At 38.9% G+C, this 27,122-nt stretch overlaps 1 protein-coding gene across 1 annotated transcript; it reads left to right on the top strand.

Annotated features, from left to right (window-relative positions):
- Positions 1–13,481: 13,481 nt before the first annotated feature.
- Positions 13,482–18,207, top strand: atf5b (activating transcription factor 5b). Its single transcript, XM_039784419.1, has 4 exons — positions 13,482–13,703; positions 14,398–14,619; positions 14,970–16,155; positions 16,814–18,207. Exons 2-4 carry the CDS (start codon positions 14,481–14,483, stop codon positions 16,998–17,000), a joined length of 1,512 nt encoding a protein of 503 aa, XP_039640353.1. The 5' UTR covers positions 13,482–13,703; positions 14,398–14,480; the 3' UTR covers positions 17,001–18,207.
- Positions 18,208–27,122: the final 8,915 nt, after the last annotated feature.

Raw genomic sequence — 27,122 nt, 5'->3', positions numbered from 1 at the left:
GGCAGTACCTTAATAATATGCTTCAGCCTGCTGGGCAGCCTCTTCCATTGGTGTAACAATAGGCAAGGAAGTAACTCACTTCACCCTGCTACTACTGGTGCCTTAGCTCCCTGTCTTTGCTGTGCTCGACTGGAATTCCAATTTTTTTATTTTTTCTTGCCTTGTATCAGCATTATCATTGTTACTAGTAATACTACTGTCATTACTTATAATTATTACTATTTGTTTGGGTATTGAGTTATAATTGCAATTGCAATTACTACTCTGTCTTTATTTCCTTTCCTGAGCAATGCAGGGTTGGGTTTGGGGGGTTAAAAAAGTTAAAACGACATGGTCTTTTGTTACACCCTTGTGTTATCACTTCTTTTATAAAAATGTCAATAAAGAAATTGTTAAAAAAACAACAACAACAGACGAAGCCAGAAATCTTGGTGTAGTTATGGACTCAGACCTGAATTTCGACATTAAGACAATAACAAAATCAGCCAATTACCATTTTGAGAATATATCAAGGATTAAAGGACTTATGTCTCAGCAGGATTTGGACAAACTTGTGCATGCTTTTATCTTTAGTAGACTTGACTACTGTAACGGTGTCCTTACAGGTCTCCCTAAAAAATCAATCAGAGAGCTGCAGCTGATTCAGAATGCTGCTGCCCGAGTTCTCACTAAGACCAAGAAAGTGGATCACATCACTCCAGTTTCAAAGTCTTTACACTGGCTTCCAGTGCCTCAAAGAGTTGATTTCAGAATACTTCTGCTAGTTTATAAATCCATAAATGGCTTAGGGCCAAAATATATTTTTGATCTGTTATTGCACTATGAACCACCGAGACCTCTCAGGTCGTCTGGGACAGGTCTACTTGCTGTCCCCAGAGTCAGAACTAAACAGGGGGAAGCAGCATTCAGTTTTTATTCTCCACATATTTGGAACAAACTCCCAGAAAAGTGCAGGTCCGCTGCAACTCTCAGCTCTTTTAAATCAAGGCTGAAGACCTTTCTTAATTCTTAGGCTGTACTATGATTTTTATTATTGTATTTTATCTCGTATTAAATTTGTATTCGTTAATATTTTTACATTTGTTATTTTTTATTTTCTATTTTTGCTCTTTCCTTTTTAATGTTTGGTGTTTTATGTAAAGCATTTTGAGTTGCCCTGTGCTGAAATGTGCTATGTAAATAAAATTGCCTTGCACACACCAGCGCACAAGTATAAACATCAAGCCACTTACATAGGCTACGGCGAAAACTCTGCGTGGAGCCTCCGCAGAACCATAAAACAGCCTTAAGATGAGGTCCGTCATCTCTGAGACACAGGAGAAGGTAAACATGAGGGGAATTTCTTTCAGGATATTAAAAAATATTCTCTTTGAACAAACAAACTCCCTCTGTTCATTCCCCAGTGAGGACAGGAAGCAGAATACAGATCAGAGTCATTCATTTCCACAACACAGACATGGCGTGGTCTCACTTTTTTTCCAGTTTGCAAATACCATCAGTAACCCGCATAACAATACATATGGCACTTAATCAAACTGTTTTGTGTTGAGTTTTTTTAATTCATTTCACGTTTTCCACTATACTGGAGTTGACACGGTGACAGTTTCTAGGATGGCTTTCCTCCAGCTCTTCTTTTGTCTTCTTTTATCTTTTGTCTCCTCCTGCCTTTGATCTCTGCTGCTACAAAAAATCAATCAAAGATATAACTGAATGGAACAGAAATTATTACAATACACAGTATTTCAGTCTTTGGTTATACAGACTGTGTGCAGCACTAGTCTGATACTGCTATCAGATTTATCCACAGTATCTCAGAGGTCAGAAACATTCCTCAGGGCAATTAACGTGAATGAAATGTTGCACAAATCTGGGGTCTGGGAGCAAGGTAGTGCTCAAGAGTCAAGATTACCACTTTATATGTCCACTGGGGAGATTATTTCAGTACATAATGGTGCATAACGAAGAAGAAGAGTGTTTAGGCCAATGTAGCTGCAATTCAGAGTAATCAAGTCAGCCATTAACAGCACTTTATGAGCTAAGTGTATGGCTTCCATCGTGGCTTCAGTGCAGTCCAAATACCACTGGCAATAGCTTTTATACTTTCATGGGTAATTGTTCAAATGAGCCTGTTTAAACATGTATTCTTTTTTCTTTCCTTCCTATCGTCTCCCTGTCGCTTTCTCAAGCACAAAAATCCCCAAATCTGTGAAGTTTATTCCCTTTCGTTGTCTTTACTTGAGTACATTTTACTCCTACCTGTTTACTTGTACTCTTGAATGCAGCTTTTTTTCTTGTAATTTGAGTTATTCTTACTACAGGTAGCATTCAGGTTAAAAGACAGCAACGGTAAGTCCCTTAAAGTGCTCATATTATGCTTTTTGGCTTTTTCCCTTTCCTTTATTGTGTTATATATCTTTTTTGTGCACGTTATAGGTTTACAAAGTGAAAAAGCCCAAAGTCCACCCAAAAGCGACTTAACATCTCCAACAGAAAACACTGTTCACAAACTGCTCCAAACAGCTCTATTGTAGTCCAGCCTTTACTTCAGTGACGAACGTGTGTCACTTTGTAACACATGTTGTAACACACGTTATAATGCTCGCCTAGCTGCTAGCATGGCACTCCCTCATACTCTGCTACTGACTGGCTAGTAGTCCTTACCTAGGTACTGCACATGTGCAACTCCCAACAGAGATGGGATAGAAGTGTGATGTCTCACTATGTAGTTAAAACAAAGAGCTCAACACACAGGGTGAAAAGAGGAGCTGCAGCAATGTGCAGTATACAACAAAAATATGATGTTTTTTGAAAATTAAACTATGTAAACCTATTCTGATATAACCTCAAAATACAATTATGAACCGGAAAATGGCATAATATGAGCACTTTAAAAACACTGAGTGTAGAGACCTGCCTCTAACTTTGCCATGCTTCGTGTGAAGTGTTAAAGAAACACTCCCCCTAAGATACTTTCCCCTTATTCAATATTTTCATCTTGTAACATCCTAACTCTGTTTTTATCAAGAAATTATACATATTTACAAGCATCGCCTGCTTTCACTTTTTCACTTATTTCACTTTTTACTGACTGCAAAACAATCACCATCATTTATGTCTATAACTAAGACCTAAAAAGGTTTTTCAAGACTTTCCTAGAAATGAGTGTCTGTGTCTTAAAACAACAACGAATAAGGCAGGTCACTGAACTAGAATAAAGACAAATAGCACTTGATTTTTAGAAAATACTATTTTACATTAAAAAACAACATAAGAACCATAAGAGTCATACAAATGAGATTACTGCAGTAGTATACATAATATTTCCCAGACTAAGCCAACATGAAGCTAATTCATCAGTGTGACATTCATGAAGGAAATTTAAAACATCACCAGCCGTTGGTAGATTTATTTAAAAATAATTGAATCCTTTAAAACTGACACAGTTTGAATAATAATATGATATGATAAAAATATGAATTTATTGTCAAAGTATATTTAAACAGGCTGTACTGTACACTGTGCACATTTGTTTTTGGTACTGTGTATAAGTACATTGTACTGGAAACTGTCTCGGCCTCATAAGGGAGCACAGCTGCAATAGGGAGGCACCGAAAAAGCTACCTCTCCTTATGACCTGTCTCTCTTAGTTACCTGTTATAGTTACGCTGTTATAGTCCTAGACTGCCGGGGGACTTCCTTCCTTTGACACACTGAGCTGCTCTCTCCTCTCCCTTTCTATTACTGTTTCTATTACTGTTACTATTACTATTACTATTTGTGTCAGCCATTTGTTACTAATTATTCTGGGTTCTCGTTATCTTTTTATTTCTTGGTGGACGGTTGATTCCTGGTCCTCTCTCTCTGCTTTTTCCCTTTTTTTTTTTTGCTTGTCTTGCTGGGGTTTTTTTTTTGTGTGTGTGTGTGTGTGTGTGTGTGTGTGTGTGACTGCAGCCTAACTCCTTAACCTCTTAAGTCTTTTATTCTGAAAATGTATACTGCCAATTGAACATTGATTTATTAATTCTAGCATTTTATTTTAACAACTTCATTGTTCAGAAGCACTCACAGCATAATGATTATCATGCTTGTGTGTGTGTGTGTGTGTGTGTGTGTGTGTGTGTGTGTGTGTGTGTGTGTGTGTGTGTGTGTGTGTGTGTGTGTGTGTGTGTGTGTGTTAACAGCAGCAGGCAGAAGAGGGCAGCAGACATTCGGGCTGAGAGCAGACTGTTTGTTTCATGTCTCTCATCTCCAATCCAGGGAGGGGCTCATTAAATCTGGCTCCCCATCTCTGGTTGATGAATTCTTTATTAATACAATATGTTCACCCTGTGCTCCTACAGAGATATCATATAAAAGTTCAATTAACTGGGGCTTGATGATCTCAATGAGATGATCTATTACAGCTAAAAGCTCCCCCTACACGGTCCACTGGAGCCTTTCCAGAGCGAAAGTATACACGGAAAAACAGTGAAGGAACATCCACCAGCGAATAACAAAGGGAAGTCAGACGCTGCATGGGGATTTAGATGTTCAAAGGAGCAGCTTACGCCTCTGGGCCATGCAGGGCCCTCTTGAGTCTGAGAATGAAATCTGTTGTTTAACAAGCCTTTATTGGAATCCACACTTCTACCAAAATGTTGAAGATCAGGGACAAACAGAAGCGCACAGCGGCGGTACATGAGCCAGCGATGAGCACAATCCCAGAGAACTTTTGTCAGTGAGTCCATATCAGACTGTATGATTTCCATATTGGTATAACAAAATCCACAGGTGTGTGTTTGTGTGTGAGTGTGTGTACAGAGCTGGAGCAGGGATGTGTTGAGCTTCAGGTGGTGGATATAGCAGAGAGCTTGCTGCCTTTGGTTCCCTCAGTTCTTTTGCCTGTGTAGTTTCTAGAGGTTTATTAAGCACCGCCTTGGTTTGTTTCAAGAGTCCCATGGGTGCTCCAGAGACCCGGACACTGTCTTTTAACTTTAGTATGCTTTGTGTGACTTAAGATTTAAAGGAAGGATCCCTCTCTGATGCGCTTATGTTGTTAGGTATCTCCATTTTTGTGACATCCAAAATACTCCAGTTAGTTTTTGCTGACTTATTTGTTTTAATGTGAAATTGCAGCTACTTTTCTGAAAAACTGAATCGTCTGCGGCCACTTTACTCACTGCAGGATCATTTTCATCTTACTGTTTTTGTGTCATTTCATACCATCATTAATTCCTAACAAGTTTAATGTTGTGTCTCCATTTCCGTACTTCTGTACTTACTTGCTATTTTGAGTGCATAAACAGAAGTATAATGCAAAATGCAACACAATGCAGTGCGCTCTCAGTAGGCCTACCAGGATGGTGCACTCAACGGCCAAAAAGTTGAGTGTAAAACGCTAGACACTACTCAATCTCAACAGTCTCCATCTTTGCTATGTAGCAGAAGCTACGGGACCACCAATGTATTTTCAACAGCCATCCCTGGAGTCTCGCAGAAACCTTATTTTATTAGAATAACTTCTAAAATCTGCAACCTAATGAATAGAAATCAAGTTGTGTCATTTCTAAAAAAATTGTGTATCTTGAAATAACAATGAATAAGACAGGTCACTGCACCAGAATCAAGGAAAATGACAAAAAAAATACCAATTTACATATTAAATATTATTACAATACTAGCTGGTTTTGTTTTTATTTATTTTTTTTGTTTCGCAGAATGCCTTTTTCACAGCTTGCAAGAAAGGTGTGTAAACTCCCAGTCAGAGGATGATGCATAAGCAATAACAAAATATTGTCATTCAATGTTGCAATTGTAGTTTATTGTTGCAACCGCTTGTTCCTGAATGGTTGGTTTGTCTGGGATGATGCCATAAGCACCCATGGTGAAAGCCCAGGGGAGCAATGATGTATAGACACACTACAATGATCCAAAGAGCTGCCAGTGCACCATGGAGCACATTTTTAACCATCTCACATATTTACTTTATTAAAACTAAGGTTCAGGAACAAAGACCAGGCCTCACTTCCAGCATCTTTTACCTCAACATTAATGGTTTGGTTCAGTCTTACTGCTCTTATCAGCTCATTGTTTACCTCACTCTCATACAGTATATATGGTTGTTCAATATGAAGCTACAATCAGAGGGCTGCTTAACTTAGCTTAGCATAAAGACTGGAAACAGGTGGAAACAGCTAGCCTGGTTCTCTCCAAGATGAAAATGGTTTTCTCTGAGAACATGATCAGAGGCAAAACAATGTCCAATGCACCACTGTTTCTGTTTAAAAGGTGTTGGTTGTATGGTTGTACTTGTCAGCGAGCAAGGCAATTTTTTTGGCAGCTGCATTGCATTATGGTCAATTGAGGCTACTGCAAACTGAAGAAAATGTACCTAGTCTGTGATGGATTCCTCCCAGTATGACTTTTTAACTTGACTTTTGAGTTAACTGCTAAAGGCAAGACACACATAAACAGCAAAATGCTTTTGGATGGGATTTTGTGTTTGATATACAGTAGATGAAAAAAAGCTTTGTTTTCCCGCTTACTTGGCCATTAAAGCTGATTATGATTCCGTTGTATTGTTTCAAAATGTTTAAAGTGAGAGTGAAGATGGTTTTGACTGTGGCTCTCATTTGGTTTTAGGCTAAATGTTTATCCGGCTTTGTTATGTACATTTATAATCATTTCACTTATTTGTTGGTTTCACAGCCCTTAACACAAGGTGCTTTTAATTCTCGCACTGAATTCAATTCTGAAGATATCCCTTTAAATAAAGAAAAGCCTGTCTTTTATGCTAAAGTACTGACATACAAAGCTACAAAGAAAAGGTCTGATTTTATTATATGAACCACACAACCTAATATGAATGGTAATGTTATACCAGATATATACAGATGCAATATATATATATATATATATATATATACAGAGTTGTGTATAATGATGAAGCTGTTGTTCCATCTCTTGTTTACTACCAAATGATATCATGTGCTCTAGTCTCCCTTAAGGCATGAATACAGTATTCACTGTGACTTGAATTGAAAGCACACTCCAACTGAGCCCAGTGTGAGCCCAATGGAATCAAACTCCTTCTGGTTAACCTCAGATTCACTTACACACCACCAACACACCTCCATCTGTGTTTCTGTCTCACCTGCATTCAACAAACCGACCCCCAACTTTACGTTTCTCTCGCTCACATTGTCACATTGCTGTGGCTCCTCAGCTACCACAGGGCTCCTGGTGGAGGTGCTGAGGGAGCAGGGAGAACATTGTTTAAACTACAGTAAAACACAGCTCCCTTCAGCTCCTAGATCAAAGGCAGAGGATTACCAACAGCCTGCTGTAATGAGACCACAATGACTTGAAATCGCTGGGACGGCTTGGTACACTCTCCCCCAACCACAACATCGTTACGAGAGACTGCGGTGGAACACCCTGAGAAAGACAACAGTAATCTAGTAATGTGGGTTTCTCTGGGTGTAAACCCATCTGCTCTGCTCGAATCTGTGTGTGTGTGTGATCCTGCTAGAAAACTAGAAGTGCAGTTTAAAAATCTTGAATACATATCTGGCTTTATAATAACAGAATCAGTATTCCTGCAGTGAAAGAAATGCTGCACAGATTTAATGTTATTTAGCAGTCCCAGTCAATAAACCTCCTGGCCTGTCCACATAAATTTGTCTAATTTAATATACAGTATAAGGCACTGTGTGTGTGTGTGTGTGCGTGTGTGTGTTTATGTTACGTTATGTTATGTTCAAAGAAAGGGTTGTAGGTCGTTTTAAGGTCAGTGCAGATTGTTTTTTGTCTTTTTAACAGTGTGGTTTTTTTTTTTGCATGTTGACTTTATTTTGAAAGTGACACAAAAAGACACAGACAGGAAATGTAGTTTGTGTGAGAAAGAAAGGACATGCAACAAAGGTGCTCTGATCAAATTGAACCAGTACTGGTAATTATTAAATCTGACTATTAAAAGCTGAATTGAATTTTGTATTTGCTTGCAATCTTTAAATGTACAATTTTTTCAAATGTCTAAATAAAACATATTCCATATTGAGACCTAGAGTAATCATCATTTCATCATCATCTAAAAGCTGTTCATGGCCAAATTAATGGGTTAATGAACTCATCTTTATTCACGTTGCTTTTGTAATTTACATTTGTAAGCAGAAATGATGTAACGTTAATTAATGTTCCAGACTCATTGTGAACAAATATAGAAATTTACAGTGTATTTGACCTTGTGTTTTGTCTCAGAACAAGCACTAGTGACTGATAAAATCACAATGAGCAGTGATGAAAGCAGTTGTGTGTATCGTGGGGATTGGATTAAATTGTCTGAATTTGTTGTTCTTCCTTGCTCCCTGTGCATCAGTATTATCATCACCATCTCAGGGTCTAACATGTTCATTTAGGCTCATGTTTAAAGCAAATTAATTCATTTGCATTTGTGCCGTTTGTGTGTGTTCGTGCCGCTGTGGAAGTGTGAACCAGCCGCTCTGCAGTGTTGTTGTATGAATGCTGTAATTACAGCTGGTTTTGACGTTCCCTCGGTGCCCGGCTCCCTTTCGCGGAGATGAGAGGAGAAAGTGACACGCTCCCTCACATGTTCTCCTCAGGGAACACTTATCAAAACAATACGCCAGCCATCATTCAAACACAGCCCTGCATACTTTGCCACTTTGAAGTCTCCCCATCCTCTTGTTTTTTTAATCCCCTTCGCCTTTTCTCTCAATGTAATCCCACTGTAACTGCAGGGATTCTTCACAATTCAGGCCATTTGTTCATACAAATACAACACTTCATCAACAAATAACAATATGTTGGGATCGAGTATTGAATAAAAGGGCTAAAGCTAAATGGGTTCAAGTGCTGGCACTGCCATGCATCCCTGCGTCTGTGTTGCCAATCCCTGTAAAAAGTTAATGTAAGCAGGATTCACAGGGAACTGCTGGTGATGAAATTATGGTGTAACTGATACCAATGTGCCATAGTAGAGGAGTGCATGGCCGCCTTCGTCTTTGAAGGAGGCTCTTCCCACCCCACGATGCACTGCTGGAGAGGACTCCTGTATGGTTGTACAGTACAAACAGACAGATGGAGGGCAATACTGCACAAAAAGCAGGCAATCGTTTTGCCGCAATACAGAAAAAGCCTGCAAGTTAAGGAATTCATTGTAGATTCACTATTGCACACAGCACTGAAATCTGTGAACTCTACTGTAAATATATATACAGTATACAGTAGGGGTTGATATCAAACAGAATATGTTATTTTTGTGCCAAGGTCACTGAGATATTTTTTCATATTTCAGATTCTAACATTTATATTTCACTTCTTCAAATCTGCAGTTGATCATCTGATTTTGAACATGTAGTCAATGAAATAGCACTTAACTGTATTATGATTTAAAATATGATTGAGTTAATAATTTTAAATTTGTTTTTTTATTCCATTGTGTCATGATTACTCTTAAATCTTAACTTTTCAGTTGCTGTTAGGAAAACATTGGAATGTATGAAAGAATGGTGTTGTCGATACATTCATAACTGATCTTAATACATGATTTGTTAGAGGTTATAAAACAGACGAAATATAAAATTCTTGCAGGGGCATTGCACATATCACCACAACTTTTCCTGATCCCCGCGACCTCGATGATTACAAATTCATGCGCGACTAAAGAGGTGCATCATGCATAATAAAAAAACTGCACCGTCTGCAAAAAAAACAGCAAGAGGAACACTGTAAACAAAGGGGGTGTAAGAGCTCTGAGGGGGAGGCCGTAAAAACCCACGGCTACAGGGATGCCAAAAACATGTTTTTGAGAGGGGTGAACCAGTGTTGCCTATTACTATAGCAACAAGAAGACCTGGCTGCTTCAATCAGCTGTTGGTTTGTCGGGGAGGCAGAGGATAGGCAGAGGAGCTCCAGCCAAGGAGACATGCAGAGTCCTCCTGGTTTTACTAATGAGGGCCTCCACACATCCTACCTGTCACAGTGCCTGTCACGCCACACAAGCAGCCTGCAGAGGTCAGGTACAAGGAGCACAAACACAGTGACAGCCAGGGGACAGAGACATTAAATACCTGTGGTTACAGAACCAAACTTTGACTATTACCTGTTGTGGTATAACATACATTCTTTTTCCCGTTACGGATGGATTTTGAAACATGCGGCAGTACTTACAGATGGAACATCAGACACATTAACGCACGCATTTCATTTGGTTTAAATTGCTGTCACCAGAGAGCGGCCGTTTTATTGTCACGGTCTGTAAACTTGACTCAATCATCTGTCGGTTTTACTTCACTTTACTTTTTTGCCATTTGGGATTAATCGATTTGGGATCAAAGTCTGTCCTCCAGCAGCTGGGAGTGACGTTCGGCTATATATCTTCAAAAAAACAAAAACAAAAACAAAAACAGTGTGTAATTAACTTACATGTTTTTACATTTTTGCAGTCCTTTTGCTTGCAGTCGTAGCAGATGCATTGTTTTTTTTTATGGTTGATTAAACATCATGATTAAATAAAGATCCTGTTTTGAGAAGCCTGTTAAATGATAATGATGTTGTTGTGACTGAGAGGAGCTTTCTAACGGCATCAGAGTGTGAAGTGGAAACTACAGTGAGGCATATTTGTGACAGAATTACATCCAGCTATATAACACTATACTTGATATTTTTATTATTGTGAGTAACACTTTGCTTCAACCCCACCAGCATATATATATTTAATATATACAGTAATCATTTCATAAATAGTTTATAACATACTATTATGCTGTAATAAGCAGATATAAGGACATTTTAAGTGTTGACAAGAGTACAGTATTTGTCAACATTATAACTTCTTCTATGAAGGCATAATTTATATTGTTAAAATTGTGTTTTATTTTATTGTCATTCATTATTTGTCTTCATTTATGGGTGTACACAGGAGGAGTTCAAGTGTTACCAAATACACACTTTTATCAGCTTACAACTACATTATGGTAAGTTCTAAACGATTTATTAAACATCTATGTAGTGCTTATAAATGCTTAATGGAGGGTTAAAATAAAGAGTTACCGTATCTTTTTGTAAATGTATTATCATTATTAATCTGATGATTGTTACTACCATATTTCACTTGTATATCCTACCGATTTTACGGATCGTTGTCCAATAAATAAAAGTAGACAGCAGTGAGGCGGACAATTTACAAACTCTTTATCATTGTAAGCTAAAATATCTGTTTACACATTTCAGTTCTATTCCACGTGTTTCATGGCGTGATATTAGATTTTTTTTAGATGGTGCTGATATATGTTGATACATATTCTATTTTAAATGTCTTTCAACTTATTCTGTGTGTGTGTGTGTGTCTTACATTGAGTTTTTATCAGTTGAAACCCTCTTGCAGACCGCCCGTGTCTCCTTCCATGTGGTGCGGCTGTAGGTGAGAACATTCTCTGGGTCACTGTGAAAGCCAGACTACAGGTGCAATGTGGGTGATCCATTCTAACTCTGATCAACACTTAGAATCAGTGGCATATATTGTGAATGGCTATAAGCGTATTCAGAGTTTCATACTGCACACATATTGTTGACTGAGGAGACGTTCTAATCCTCTGTATACTCTGTGTTTGTGACTTGTGCATGGATAAAGCTTTGTCTGATTAACTTGTCAGCCCCTCTGTGCAAATATCAGCGGGCTCGGATGTACGGATCGAGATACAGGTTCACAAACTGACTCTTATTACTGCTCAAAAATGACCTAGATGGCTGGCAAAATGTTATTCCATCTTGAGTGTCACAGAATGTATAAAACCTCTGTAAATGTTTGATACTTTTTAATAAAAGTTGCAGATTCAAATAAGGCATTTAAAACACGTGTCTGTGTGCAGGGCTGTCTGACTCCTTTCTGTGTGGATTTTTGCATTCTGTCTCATGTTCGTCTACATTTCTACTCTCCACAAAAGACGTGAATGTTATACAGGAAAATATATCTTAGGTTATGCTCCTCAAGTGTATCTTACATTTAAATACTGTTTATGCAATATGTATCTAATGAAGAAACATTTGTGTTAGTCATTACACCTCGTAAAATCTATTTAAAAAAACAAAAAAGCAATTAGCTTGAGTTTTCTCCTCGGCTCGACTATCCACGCAGTGACGTCAATGTCTGTATATTTCTCATAATTTCACAAAATTGTTTAAAAAAAACAGTGGACTTCATGAGACAGGAAGCACTGGACTACTTTGGTTATGTATTCTCATATAGCCTCTGTCTTTCTTTTATTACTTAATTTACTTCATGTAACAATGTCAGATGCTGTATACCCATATTGTAAAAGTTTAAAAAAGTATAAATAAAAAAAACAACTAAAAAAAACACTGGACTAGATTGGTCATACTTAAAAGACCTTTAGTACAAGTAACTTCTATGATGTTGCGTAATGTATTTATGTGAAAGCTTCACAAAGTGCAGAAGACAAAGTGGTAAACTGAATTACCTACATAAAAAGTTAAGTGAAGGGACTTTAGGATAGTTTAGCTTGCAAAGTATTTAAGTTAGTAAATAAAGTTAGAAATTAAGTTAATACTAAGAACATGTCTAAAGTAAATTAGGAGGATACCAAGAATCACATGATAAAAGTGATGTCAAATGAGGGGGCCATACAGAAAATGAACAATTGTAGCCTAATTGAGTTGAAGTGGCTGTTTGTCTGGTTATGATCCCAGCTGGATGTCATAATTTCTTCTCACCAGACATCACTGGTCATAATTTACAGTGAACCAGTCCCAGGTTGGTGCTAATGTGTAATGATCAGCGATCAGTGTAAGACCGATGGCAGGCCAATGGAAATAAAAAAAGTTCCCCCAGATAAACCAATGGTGTGGCCACATCGTTACAGCGTTCAGCGAATCCCCTGCGGATCTGATGCAACAGGGCTGCAACTAAAGTTACACCTTCGAACTGCAACATGATGTCCTTCCGCTACGGCGCTACGAAAACTAGTGCCTGCTACACCGTCTGGTGAATTATCCCTCGATCCTCTACACTGTTTCAGTTTAAAAGTGTGTTTAGGGTTTTATTATTATTGTATTTAACGTATTGCCATATTTTTTTTCGAGTGTGACTGGACTGTTAGGTGAGGCGTTTCTGCACCATGTTTTTCTGTCAATTACTTTTTCAAGCAGGCTAGTCATGTGTATTTTAGTTTCAATAATGGCATTATTTTAATACTTTCTATTGCATCTCAAGAAAGCACAAATGCTATATGTCAATATGTTTTTGTCAATATTTAAAATGCATCCTTATTTTTAGGATGTAGGCTAAAAAAGAATATTTGCAAATCGAGATATAGAATACTTAAATGATTATAATACATTATATATAAATCAGGAGAGTTGTAACAGGGTGTGCTGCTTATGTCTGTGGTCTCTGGATAATGGGAAAGTCCCCAGGTTCATGACGTAACGGCCGGGTGAACTCTGTAAACTGCGGATTAATTTCGTCTGCTGTGATCAGGTCCGGGCACCAGGAGTTGCAGAAGTAGCGGATTTAAAAACTTTCTGTCTCCAAGTCTGTTCGTCGAAATAGCGCTTCATGAAGAGTCCCTGACTATCAAAAGGGGAAATATGGCTTTTTAAACTGTGTCTGTCTTCCTCCTCGTCGTAAAGCTTCGCGTGCTTTGCTCCTGCAACGCACTACAAGACTATTCCGAAACTATGGGGTGAGTAAAACTGCTTTCTAGCTTTAGGGGAGCACAGCGGAAAGTTCGGAGAATCATGTCTTCAGGTTCGACACTGTTTAAACTAACACTACATTGTATGCTACATTTAGCTGTTAATTTACAACATTTAGAGGACTATTTTAGCCATTATTACCGTTATTACTGATTTTTATTAAAAGGGTGAATTTATTTAATTCCTGTTTCTTAGTACAAGTTTAAGTGCACAACTACAGCTTACATTCTGGAAAATAACTTCATATATGTATATATGAATATATATCTATATGTATATCTATGTATATGTGTGTGTGTGTGTGTGTGTGTGCGTGTGTGTTGAAGTCTGTAATTATGTTATTCAAATAATGTCATGTTTTTCATGTTTTTAATTTGTTTACATTTTGTCAATTATTTCCCCATGGTTTATTTTTCCTCAAAGTATGTCAAGTTACAGTTTTGCACGTTATTGCTTGATCATTATATTGTTGTGACATAAATCAATAATGAGTTCATTTGAACTCATTCAACTTTTAAAATAAATTGAATTTTGTAGTTTTTATTTTTTAATATTAATTCTTCTTATTTATTTTTGTATGTTTTGGGGGATTATTTAGGGCTTTAGGAGATGAAGTGGAGAATTTAAAGGGTAAATAAAAAATTGTCACATTTGGTAATTTTCCTAATTGTTTCCCCACAGGTCTTCAGGTGTTTCCACAATTATTTCATCCACCCAGTGCACGGTTTGTGCTTTTGAACAATTTAATCGAAGCAGACGACACAATGGCGGCATCGATCCTTCGCAGGAAAATTCCTCCCATTTCCACAGGCGAGCTCGGCGCTCCCCATCTCCGACAGGCTAGCCACAGCCAATCACGGCCCAGGACGGGGGCGGAGCTAGCGGGGAGGCAGCACTTAATTGGTGAGTTTTGCCAAGACGCTTTTTTATTTTTCCACATCCCGAGGTCGGAGCCGCAGTGCAGCACGGGGCTAATGTCGTACAGTGAGTACAGCTAAGTGGATATTTATCGAATGCAGACGATGCTGTTCAATCATTTTCAGATGATCGGTTAGTTGTTCACTTGGATTCTTTCGGATGTATTGCTTGATTTTTAAAGCTTAATTCTTTTTCACATTTATCCTCTCTGCCTGGCGTGATTTAAGATTTTTTTCCTGAATTTGTAGATTTTAGTTCACTTATTCTACACAAAGAGCTGAATGAAAATAATGGATTGCTTTACTGAATATGTGATTATTTTCAATTTTTTATAGGTGATGGTCACTCAGATTGGATGACGGAAAAAGTTGATTTGTCTTCATTTGTGTCGACGACCGAGTCTTCTCCCAGCTCATCCCTTCCACCCTCGCCGTTAGAACAAGATGTCAAAGTGCCCTCGGATCTGGAGGTCATGACCTCACTGCTGCAGGAGGAGCTGGCTCAGCTGGAGGACTACTTCCGCTCCGAGTCCACATCCACAACAAACAAGTTGGAGAAATCCTCAAAATGTGACAAGGGTGCTCAAGCCATGGGCTCCCAGTCTTATTATCAGTTACCCTATGGCTCGTATGGGACCGGCCAATCAGAAACCAGCCCTGTGGTTGTTACCTTGGCAACAGGGGAACTGGACCTGGCCAGCTTCTGTAGCAGTCCCATCGCCAGAACCAAAATTGCGCGACCCGCTCCGTACAACTACCATCACCGGTACCACCACAACAACGGGCGTCGAATCCTCAGCGAGGCGGTGAAAGTCGGGGAGGAAGTTGGACTCGATACGTGGGGCTCGAGGGGAAGTTACTCAGGAAGCACAGAGTTGTCTGTGAACCACTACTCCACGCTGAAGACAGTGAGCAAGAACAGCATCGGTAGCGTCAAGAAGGTGAGAGAATGTGCTTTATCGTTGAAGGAAGAGGAGAGTTATTGTTTTTCAGAAGGAATGTTTTGCAGCGAAGAGATTGCGCGAGGTTTTTGTCTGGGTGGCTCGTACGACAGCCACCACAAGCGAGAGGGACAGTTGATGCACAACGTGAAGGTAAACGTAAGTTACGACAGCGCGGGGCTCGAGGTCTTGCACTGCAGTAAAGACGGAGGACTTTCTGGAAGTATTCCCCAAGAGACAATGGTGGCCAGTGACGGCTACTTCCACCAGTCCATGAGCACAGAGCCTTACCATAGCTTTATAGGTGACCTAGATCAGCCGTCACAAGCACAGGCTGTAGAGCCCCAACACGGCCACTACCTCTATCCAGAATGCCTTGCAGACCAAAGCTACGAATGTCTGTCCAGAGGGGAGGGCGAGGGGACGCTGATGGGCGCCCCCATCCACCGCCCCACCCAGAGGCTAAAGGATGAGCCCTGCTCCGTCAAACCAGCTCTGGTGATGGGCTCCGCTTGTCTGGAAGGCGGCACTGGAGAGAGGAAGCAGAAGAAGAGAGACCAGAACAAAACTGCTGCTCACAGGTAAACAATTCAGTTGTTACATTTTCATTTTTTTAACTCCTTCCTTTGCTCTTCTTACCCTATTTTTTTTAAAAACATGCTAAAATCATCCTAAACATCTAAAACTTGTAGTCTGAAGACTTTTTTCAATGTTGCAGTGGATTATAACTGATTATATATATTTTTTTTTTTTTTTTTTTTTTTTTTGTGTATCAATAAATTAGCAACACCTGAATACTTGTTTCGCCTCGCAACTTTAACAATGCAGGAGTGTTAGGCTACATAAAGCAGCCACCCCACTGCTTTAAATGTCCTGCAGAGTGTGGGAGGGAAATGGAAAGTACCTCACTGCCTGCCAAATTCAGCCCCACCTAACCAAGTCTGGTTTTATCTGTGTGTGAGTTTCAGTTATTCGCATCTGTGTAAAAAGGGATATATGTAGAAAGAGTATGTATGGTGGAAAAGTGATAAGTTGGAAAAAGACCATGTTGATCAGTCATGAGCCATGCACTCTGTGAAATAAACAGAACGTCGCGTTATCTCAGGGGAGGGATGACCGAACCGTGTGAGTAATCCACCCGATGTAGCTCAAAGGTCACGCTCACTTGACTCATGAATAAAAATGCAAGGCAGCAGAAACCTGTAAAAGCGACCAAAACGAAGTCCCTTCTTATTGCAGGTACAGGCTGCGTAAGAGGGCGGAGCTGGACTCTCTGGAGGAGGAGCTGCACGGCCTCGAGGGGCAAAACCGGGAGCTTCGTGACAAGGCGGAGTCGGTGGAGCGAGAAATCCAGTACGTCAAAGATTTACTGATCGAGGTCTACAAGGCTCGCAGTCAGCGGCTCAAACAGGATGGCAGTGCCTAAAACGCCCACGCTGACCTCACCTCCAAACCTCCCAACCAGCACCAAGAGAAAAATCAAGTCGAGAGCACCAACTGGTTTTTGTCTCACAGGAATGAAATGGTAGTTGCATGATTTTGGTAGTTCTTTTCTAAAAAAATATATATATATATATATAATATATATATATAATTGTTCCAAGAGGATGGCCAAACAAAAACACACCTTTCCTAAAAAAGAAAAGAAAAGGAGAAGTTTCCAAATGGGTGACTAAACTATAACAAGCCTTAGTGACGCGGCTCCTAGAGGAGATGCTGAACTTGTCCGTGACCACTGTGATCCGAACTGCACTCCCAGCCTTGTGATGACTGAGTTTGCGCTTGCAATGATTGATCGTTTACAAAATGCTCTTTGAATTAGTAGCAGTGATGGAATTTGCTTGTGGTTTTGGTGACACACATTGGCAGCATCGAGGCAGATCCATGCTGAATAAATATTTTATTTTATTTTATATTTTATTTTTTACTTAATAATGGTCATTTATCATTTGCTTTAAACAATCAACTGAATAAAGGGATTGCTGGAAAAAAAAAGTGTGTAACATGCTCTACAAATATTCATTATCAGAAACATTTAGAAAATTTGTATTGCTACAATGTTGAGTATTTACACTTCTTTACCCCACTGAAATACCCAATGCATGTTTGATTTTGGAAAAGCATGTGCGAGTGTTATTTGAAGGCAATATTCTGTTAACTGCATGGCTTCAAGATCTCCACCGTGTCAATTTAACTGAGTTGACTTTATTCTTCTCATCAGCTGGCGACTTGTCCCTGAGTTTTGCCCCCGCCAGTGTGATTCATGCTCAGGTTTTTGGTTTTCCGCTCTGACAAACACAGAAACATTCACTGGCTTTTTTCCTTTCTCTTCTCTTCTTCTCTCTTTCGGCTGTATTTGGCGAACAAACAATCACCTGTTGACACAACAATAAATCGTTGTTGGGTAACGGTACGACTTCATGGGAAATTTTGTTTTCAATTGATCAATTTGATGTATCTGAAATTCAGGTCCTTTTAATAATCGATGTCAATGTCAGGAAATTATACATCAGGTAAATTACAGCCAAATAAACCAGTTATGTAGTATCATTGATCTCTGCCTTTGGACTGTTTTTCACTGCATGCCGGCCATTATGCATTCATTCTGCAGCCATTAAAACGCCTTGCAACAACTGTGTGTTAATTTCATGAACTGCACCCATAACAGCACAAACACAGAATAAGAAGGGTGGGATTAAGAGATAGAGAGTGATGCAGAATAAACCCACTCTGCCCCTCCCATCTATTCTGTGCCCTGCCCCATAACTGCTGGATCCAGCCCTCCTTTTTGGCTGCAATGCAGTCAGAGTCCAAGTTATTTCCCAGGATTAACCACTGGACGGCAGCACGAGGCGGGCTTTGATCGTCACCTGACCATTTTGCAACAAAACAAGCTGTTTCCCTTCTGATTTAGGTGCTAGGATTGAATTAACTTGTCCAAACACTCAAAGGGGAGTGACTCAATGAGGTGAATATGTTTAGAGGAAAACTAATAGACACTTGTCATGTTATTTTTTCCAATATTTCAGTACTTTGTGTTTGCACTATAATCGAGCCCCGGGGCTGAGCGGAGTGATATTAAGCTCCGGCAGTCAACAGACAACATAAGTTGCCTATCTCATCTCCCAGCTCGTGAAGAGTGTGTGTGCCTGTGTGTGGGTGTGTGTGTGTGTGTGTGTGTGTGTGTGAAATCTCTTGGTATCTCTCCTAGCAGTCGTAGGCCTTTCAAGTGCATGAGGCAATATCACACAATACTTGCAGGAGGAGGAGAGAGATGCAAGTGAACTATCAGAATAAAAAAGTACTGGGTTGACATGGAATGCCGTTAAATCTATTCAATCAGTCTTCTTTCTGTTTGTTGTTTGATTGACACAGATTAAATGTAAAACACGGATTGTAATGCTGATATTAGAGTTATTATGGGATTTTGCAGTGTGTTCAATAAAGTTCTTCACTATACTGTTACATATTAATTTATTCAAAAATTTTTAGATAGTGAGATAAGAGTCCATTCCTTTATTAGTTGGGCTAAATTACAGTTAGCATAGAATAAATAAATACACATGTAGCATATAAATACGGAGAAAATGGGAGTTATTTAACCAATTAACCAGCATTTCAAATACAACATGCTGAGTTAAAATATATGAATTAAAGTTGTTTTTGTTTTTTACACATTATAATCACACAAACATCTGCACTGAGCCAACTAAATAATGTGGACATTTTTTGAAAACACTAACAATGAGAAATTGATAATTACAGAAGACATCAAAAGTCATCTAAGGATAAAAGCACAGCATGTTTCACAATTTTTTTTCCAATGTGGGTTACACTACAAATGGCTAATAAAGTGAATCTGAATCTGTAAGGACAAAAGAATATGTGGAGAACTATATTTTAATGTACTATATATATATATATACTGTCCTGTTATTGGAATAACAGACATTTTGGAATATACAGAGAAAGAAAAAGAGGTATTTGGATGTCAGATTAATGGCTCTGCAGAGTGTCTACAGGGAGAAGTTAAATATTATGTTAATTATTGTGAGCGCACATAGAATCTTTCAGTTAGATATATTGTACAGGGGCCTCTCTCACCACCAGGTGTCCTTCTAAGCTTAGAAAAAAAGTGGAGCAATGCACATAACAATATCATATGAATAAACTATTCCAGTCCAGATGTTGTGCATAGCACAGATGCTTTCTAATGAGGATCAAATAAAGACGCTTCAGATCAAATACATGTTTACAATCCCATGCAGGGACATTTAAATGTCACAGAAACAAAAAGAAGAACAAGAGCAGATGCAAAAAAGTAGAAAACCAATGGTGGAAGAAGTATTCAGATTCTTTAGTAAAAGTAGTATACCACCGTGTAAAAATACTCTTGTCTTACATTCAAAATCTTACTTAAGTAAATAAGTATTATTAGCAAGATGTACTTATGCCTGCAACACGTTCCAAAAAAGCTAGGACAGGGGCAACAAAAGACTGGGAAAGTTGAGGAATGCTCAAAAAACAGCTGTTTGGAACGTTCCGCAGGTGAAAAGGTTAATTGGAAACAGGCGAGTGTCATGATTGGGTATAAAAGGAGCATCCCCTAAAGGCTGGGGCGAGGTTCACCACTCTGTGAACAACTACGTGAGAAAATAATCCCAACAGTGAAAGAACAACGTTTCTCAACATACAATTGAAAGGAATTTATGGTTTTTATCATCTGCTATCCATAATATCATCAAAACATCCAGAGAATCCAGAGAGAAATCCCAGCACGTAAGCAGCAAGGCCGAAAACCAACGTTGAACATTATGAAGCGTCAAAATACGACATTGGAAACCCTGGACTGTTGAGCAACTGAAGGTGTACATCAAGGAAGAATGGGAAAGAATTCGACCTACAAAACTTCAACAATTAGTGTCCTCAGTTCCCAAACGCTTATTGAGTGTTGTTAAAAAGAAAGGTGATGTAACACAGTGGTAAACATGCCCCTGTCCCAGCTTTTTTGGAACGTGTTGCAGGCATCAAATTCAAAATAAGTGAATCAGTTTAAATATCTTGTCTTTGTAGTGTATTGAGTTGAATATAGGTTGAAAAGGATCTGCAAATCATTGAATTCTGTTTTTATTCTGTTTAACATCCCAACTTCATTGGAATTGGGGTTTGTACATGATGAGCATCATGTACACAACATGAAGCATGAAAAACCTTAAACTTGTATATCACACATGAAATCTAGTAACCACTACTTAAAGGTAAATGTATTGAGGCCCATAAATATCACAAATAATAGCCAGAACACAAAAATAGCAACTGAGGTAATGTACTCAGGTGGAGGGAAATGTGTCTGCAGTGTTTGCAGTATGAAATACAGTTATTGCACTTGTAGCAAAGATACTATACAACTATGAAGCGTGTGTCTTATAATGCAGGACTGTAGTGGAAAAGGTTAACAGTTGAGTAGTGTACAGTACATGTTCTGCTTGGATTTCAATAGAACCTGCCCAGTCAATACATGTTTGTCAATTATAATGTATGTAGTCCATTTGTTGGGGAAGAGATAGATATATAACTGTCTACACTTTTCTTACATGGCTCTCTATCAGCATGCTTAACAACAGCATAACTGCTTGTTAATCTATAAACACATTAAAAGTACCTAAACACTTCATGAATATCTTGAAATCCAACTAGGCAGTGCTGATCAAATATGAATCAAGATTCTGTTACTGTTTCTCACCTCAAATGTTTTCAGAAACATATTTTAGTGTACCGTTTAGCTATAAAATAAGAACTTTTTTTTCTGGCTGGTCGGCCGATGGGTGGCGCTTGGTTTCGGCTCGACTTGGTCACAAACTTTCTCAAGAAAGTAAGATTCCAATTGTCACAGTATACCGCTTTTGTACGCTTATACATACATACACACACACACACACACACACACACACACACACACACACACACACACACACACACACACACACACACACACACACACACAGGGATTTACTGTTTTGGACTAACAGGAAATGATGCAATACATTCACAGATGGATGTAAACCTACCGGTAACCTTGGAACCCTACTGCTAATTAAAAAGGAAGAAAAAGGTAAATAAAGCTTGACAGCTAATTCTTAACCTTGTAAACACAGTTGACAACATTTTCACCTCAAGGTCGAGTTTTTGTCTATTACCATCCACAATATGTTTTTATTTCCCCCTGCTGTGAGCAGCTCCTCTGTTTCCTTTGTGCATTGTAATTTATAAAATTATTTTTTTTAGTTTTAGTAGCTTTTTATTGTTCTCATGATGGTGTGTCTTCTTTTCTCTTCTTTTTCTTGTTTTTGTTTTTCCTTTCTTTGTGTTTGTAATTGACTCGATGTCATTGTAAATGAGGACCGCCCCTCGATGATATCTCTCGTATAAATAAAGGATGAATGAATGAATGAATGAATGAATTAATGAATTGAGGTGCAACGACAACACACTCAAAACCAAGGAGATCTGCAAAGGGAAATCATTGAATCTATTGAATTTTGTCACTTTCCCAGTGTGAATGCAGACTAAAAATATGCATAGAATTAGTACAGAAGTGGGCCAAAGCACTAGGTAATGACCAATAACATGAGACCTTCCAGTCGATGATGAAGATATGATAAATCCATCACTAGTAGCATTCAACAACTGTGATTTGACACGCTAAGTGAGCTACTGATATTCTTGGCTGAAGAAATAAGAAGTAAGATGAGGGCAACACAGGATCATGTTAGAGCCAGTAGAGGAGCGCGATGTGGGAGAGGGAATGTGATGCAAGAATGGGAGAAAGAGAGGAGGGGGGTGGAGGGACCACAGTGAGACTCCAGTAATGGTGGAGAGGATGAGCTGGAGCTCAGTGATGAGAATGGCCTGCAGCTCTCTTCGAGGCTGTGTGTTAACCAGCAAGAAGCTTTTGAATTTGTTATGAGCTGCTGAATGCAGCCAGTGGGGGAGGTACAGTATAGTATGAGGGTGGGGGCTGAGGTTGAAGATGCTGGGTGAGATGGAGCTGCAGAAGACCAGACGAGTGGTACAACTCTGATTTCTAGCAGTAGTTTAGGTATACATTGTACAATAATTGCGGGTGTCACTGGGATCACTTGGGCCTAAAAATATCAAAGGCAGGGGCCATTTAAATCAAAGAAGGCACATCCTCAGGCAATTAGATTCTTAGACCTGTTGTGTGCAAAGGTGGTATATTGACTTGATTGTGTTCAGTAATTTTATGAAAATGTATTTATTTATTTATTTATTCGGGACAGTGCACATTAATGAACAATCTAACATTTCTGTACAGACTGTAAATGAGCCAGGTTATAGCATAAATGCAAATTTTCACCTGTAGTCCCGAGGCAGGAAAACAACAACATACAAGATAATGCAAAATGCATGACAATATACAATATCAAACAATCTGCCCACTAGATGGTGATATATCCTCCCTTATGGAGGAGCAAGAGGAAACTTCAGCTCTCCAACATAATAAAGAAAAATATAATCTGGCAAGTGGAGTAAAAGTACATTGCTCTGACTCTGAGTGTTAGTGTCTTCACACCGTGGAGCTATTAAGGGACAGTTCACCCCAAAATCCAAAATACATATTTCCCCTCTAACCTGTAGTATGGTATTTATCAGTCTAGATTGTTTTGGTGTGAATTGCCCAGTGTTGAAGATATTTTATTGAGATTTAGTCACAGTTAATAAAGTCAGTTGGTTTCGTCTCATCATGGAAAAAAATGCCTGTTGACAAATATGTTTCGTCACATTTGTTGTGAAATTAATACTATTGGGGTGGAGGCAGAAATTTAAGAGGTAGATATCTCAAAGCCTGTTCAAATAACACTAAAACTATATATCTACTATATGACTAGATACCACTAATGGTACATAAGAAAATGTTTTGTTTGTCATTTGGGTGAACCAACCATGTATACCTGTGTATTGCTTCCTTGCCTCGCATAGGTTAACTTTCCTTAAAGTGTGAACAGATAGCTCAGACACGATCAGCACCATGGAGAGTTGTCGTGTTGATGTTGAAAGCCCTCTGCACGTCTAAAGTGGTGGCACTGGAGGATAATGGGTTCCTAGTGGCTTCAAGTTGAATTCTTCTCATGTCTTTCTTAGTTAATTTGCGCCTTTTCTTCTCCATGTTTGATTGTCCGGTGGTCACGCCTCAATAGTATTACTATTTCAAGAGTGTTACATCCGTCTGAAAGGCATTTTACAATCGACTTTTCAGTATCCGTTAAATCCCTTTTTGGCCAATGCTATCTGAGGTCCTGAGGCTGCCTAATAATCACGCATGCCTTGATATAAGACGTTGTTCCCATTCGCCACACCCTCCCACACATACCAAGTACATGATCTAAACCAGCCATTTAGTGTTATATTATACATAATGTAAGCTCTCCTTCCATAACCAGTGAGTAAGTAAAATGGATTTATAAAGCCTATCACAGATGTAAGTCACAAAGTGCTGTTCAGGGGTATTACACAAAAAACACAATGAGACAGTAAACACAATCGGCATTACACAACGTTACGAAAGTGCAGACCACATTCCAGTCAACCAAACGCCTGTCTGAACAGGTAAATCGTTATCTGATTTTTAAAGGAGTCCACAGAAACAGCAGACTGTATGGGAGAAGGCAAAGCATTCCCTAGTTTAGGTGCTACGTACTGAAAAGCTCAATCTATATCTATATCACTAAATTAGATATTTGACAAGACAATGAGCTGACAAGTATGGGTAAAGTAGTTTAGCCACATATGCAAGAGCAAGACTGCGCAATACTCTGTACGTAAGGAAGAATTTAAAACTGAATCCTATTAGTGAATTTTGAATTTCCCCATTGTGGGATCAATAAAGTCCATCTTATCTTAACAGCAACAGGGAGCCAGAGAAGAGACTTAAGTACAGGGGTAATATAAAACCGTCTATTTGACCTAGCCTCGATGCAGCATTCTGTAATACTCAAGACGGTCCAGAGCAGACGTAAAGAGAAAAGTGCATTACAGTTGTCAATGTGAGCTGAGATGGTGTGTATAAATATCTTAAGTTTGTCAGTTAAAACTACAGATCTCAGTTTACTAATATTTGTATGGAAAAAAAATGAAATAACTAAGATCTTGCTGAACACGTGTTCCTTCCTTCTACTTGATTTCATTTTCTGAATTTGGTCTGTTTGCGATCGTTTATTTCTGTTGTAGAATTTACAGTTCCTAACTGAACAACTTGTTTGCCTTCTTGCTTACGTCCTTGTCCCGCCTCAGTCTCTCATTTGTTTTTTTTTGTGGTTGAACATCGGAAGTTTCTCAGAAGCCTGAAGAAGAGGAGATATATAGCTACATAGCTTTATTTGTGTGTAAAGTGGTGAGTAAGCCTGGCCTGAGTCTCTCAATACTCAACAAATGTTAAGAATGTGGGTGTCAAACTGTCTTGCTCTTTCATGTGTATCAGTATTACCTAGATTTGTTGGGGCTTGCTGGGCCAGCGTGGGTAAATGACTAGTTGCAGCAGCCGATCACTGTACGTGTACAAAGTTAGACGTGCCAAAGTTGGAAAGAAAACAGCCTTTACTTGCAAGAGTACACTGACACATTCTGTGGTGATAATATAATAACATAATACTGAACAAGATCATTTGCCAAATTTTGAGTGAAAAACCCAGGTCAGGCCTACTCACCACTTTACACACACACAAATAATGCTTTGTAGTTATCTGCTCTTCTTCAGGCATCTAATAACAAACTAACTAACAGGACAGTGGTGGCCTACAGGTTAAAGAAGCGAGCTTGGGACTGGGAGGTCCCTCCCTCATTACCACTACTGAGGTGCCCTTGAGCAAGGCCCTTAACCCCAACCGCTGAGAAATTGTTTTCAATCGACTTACCTGGATAAATAAAGGTTAAAGAAAGAAGTGGGATATAAGAGAGAACGCAAAAGAAGTTGTTCAATTAGGAACTAAATTCCACAATAGAAACCAACAATTACAAACAAATCAAGTAGGATTTTGCCAGCATGACTAATGGCAGAAAGACAACAGGGAGGGCAGAAAGAATGCCATCAGACTGGATCCATATTTTCAGTTTGATGAATGGTAGAACTATAGTGAGACATGTGCGCCTGACAGTTTAAAGTGCCCATATTATGAAAAAAATCACTTTTTATGGGATTTGGGGTGTTATTTTTTGTCTCTGGCGCTTACACACGCATACAAACTTGGAAAAAAAAACATCCATGCTGTTTTGAGTGAGGTACGGGTTTCTGAATGTGTCCTGCCTTCAGTCTCCGGGTGAGCTGTTCAAAATCTGCACGGCTTTCTACGTCACTTGCCGAAACGAGGGGGCCAGCTAGCGATTAGCCCCCTCTTTCGCAAAACACTGCTACAAGTACAACAAACACAAGTTCACCATAATCTACAAAAGAACTACTTACATGTCCCTCTTCTGCAGGTATTCCACTCTTCTGCAGAAGTCTCCCGGCTAATCCTGCCTTGTACTAACCAAGGGGGTAAGCCATCTTCCACAAAGCGAACCTCCTATGGCGCCATTTTGATGCTACCTAGCACTCACCCGCCGTTAGTATTCCATTGACTGCCATTCATTTTGGCGTCACTTTCACAGCGAATAACTTTACATCTGAAACTCTATTTGTCCACTGTTTATTTCTAAAGAAACACGACAATGTATAAAAGGCTCCATTACCTTGTACCTCACGTTATGGCGCCGTAGCAGACGTTTTTGTAAAAAAAAGATTGTGTCATAACCCCGCGACTTATTGTCGCATAGTAGAGGAATTACTGTACAGTACAGGAGAAGCTTGCAGGCAGTTTCAACTTACATTAGCTGTTTAAGTTGAATTACTAATGTTAACTAGCATGTTAGTTAGGAATAATTAGCCTGTGCCTATGTTATCTCCTTACATATACCTCAGAATGCATTGTTTTGCTTGATTTGCTAAATTCTTTGATGGCTAAGGAACTTTTTTGCTTAATTATTTAGGGCTTTACGTCGACCAAATAGGCTATATGAGACAAACAATACAGTCAAGAATATTTTACTTTTTCAATTAAATAAAAGCATGTCAACAAACTTTACATGTCTGGCACTTAATGTAATTATCATTTTCCAGTGTGGCCCTCAGTGAAATTGAGTTTGACACCCCTGCTAAGTTCTGACATGTAAAGCACACACCCTGAAGTATTTTGTATAACATTTTTATATAATTTACCACAATAGTATCATTACTGTAAATGTGTTGGTTTGGTAGTGCTTGCTGCTATTAGTTTTAATTTACGTTTTTTTACCTCCAGTTATTATAAATCTACTGTCAGCAGTAAAACATTATCATGATTCAAGAAAGAAAATAATTTCAACATAAACGTTAACTGAGGGAAACTTGAAATTCGTTTGATACCTTCACTAGACAGGGCATCTTGTATGCTTTTTTTTTTTTTTTAACTCTCTCGTCAAGCGACAACCTATACTAAAAAAAAAAAATAAAATA

This window comes from Perca fluviatilis, chromosome 2 (assembly GCF_010015445.1).
Source record: "Perca fluviatilis chromosome 2, GENO_Pfluv_1.0, whole genome shotgun sequence".
In the NCBI taxonomy this organism is placed as follows: domain Eukaryota; kingdom Metazoa; phylum Chordata; class Actinopteri; order Perciformes; family Percidae; genus Perca; species Perca fluviatilis.
This window is presented reverse-complemented; position numbering and strand designations above follow the sequence as displayed.

Excerpts from the sequence above, each read along its gene's own strand:
- atf5b (XM_039784419.1), top strand. The coding sequence starts at position 14,481 with ATGGCGGCATCGATCCTTCGCAGGAAAATTCCTCCCATTTCCACAGGC. Across the intron at positions 14,620-14,969 it reads GGGGAGGCAGCACTTAATTG|GTGATGGTCACTCAGATTGG; the intron begins GTGAGTTTTGCC and ends AATTTTTTATAG. Across the intron at positions 16,156-16,813 it reads AACAAAACTGCTGCTCACAG|GTACAGGCTGCGTAAGAGGG; the intron begins GTAAACAATTCA and ends TTCTTATTGCAG.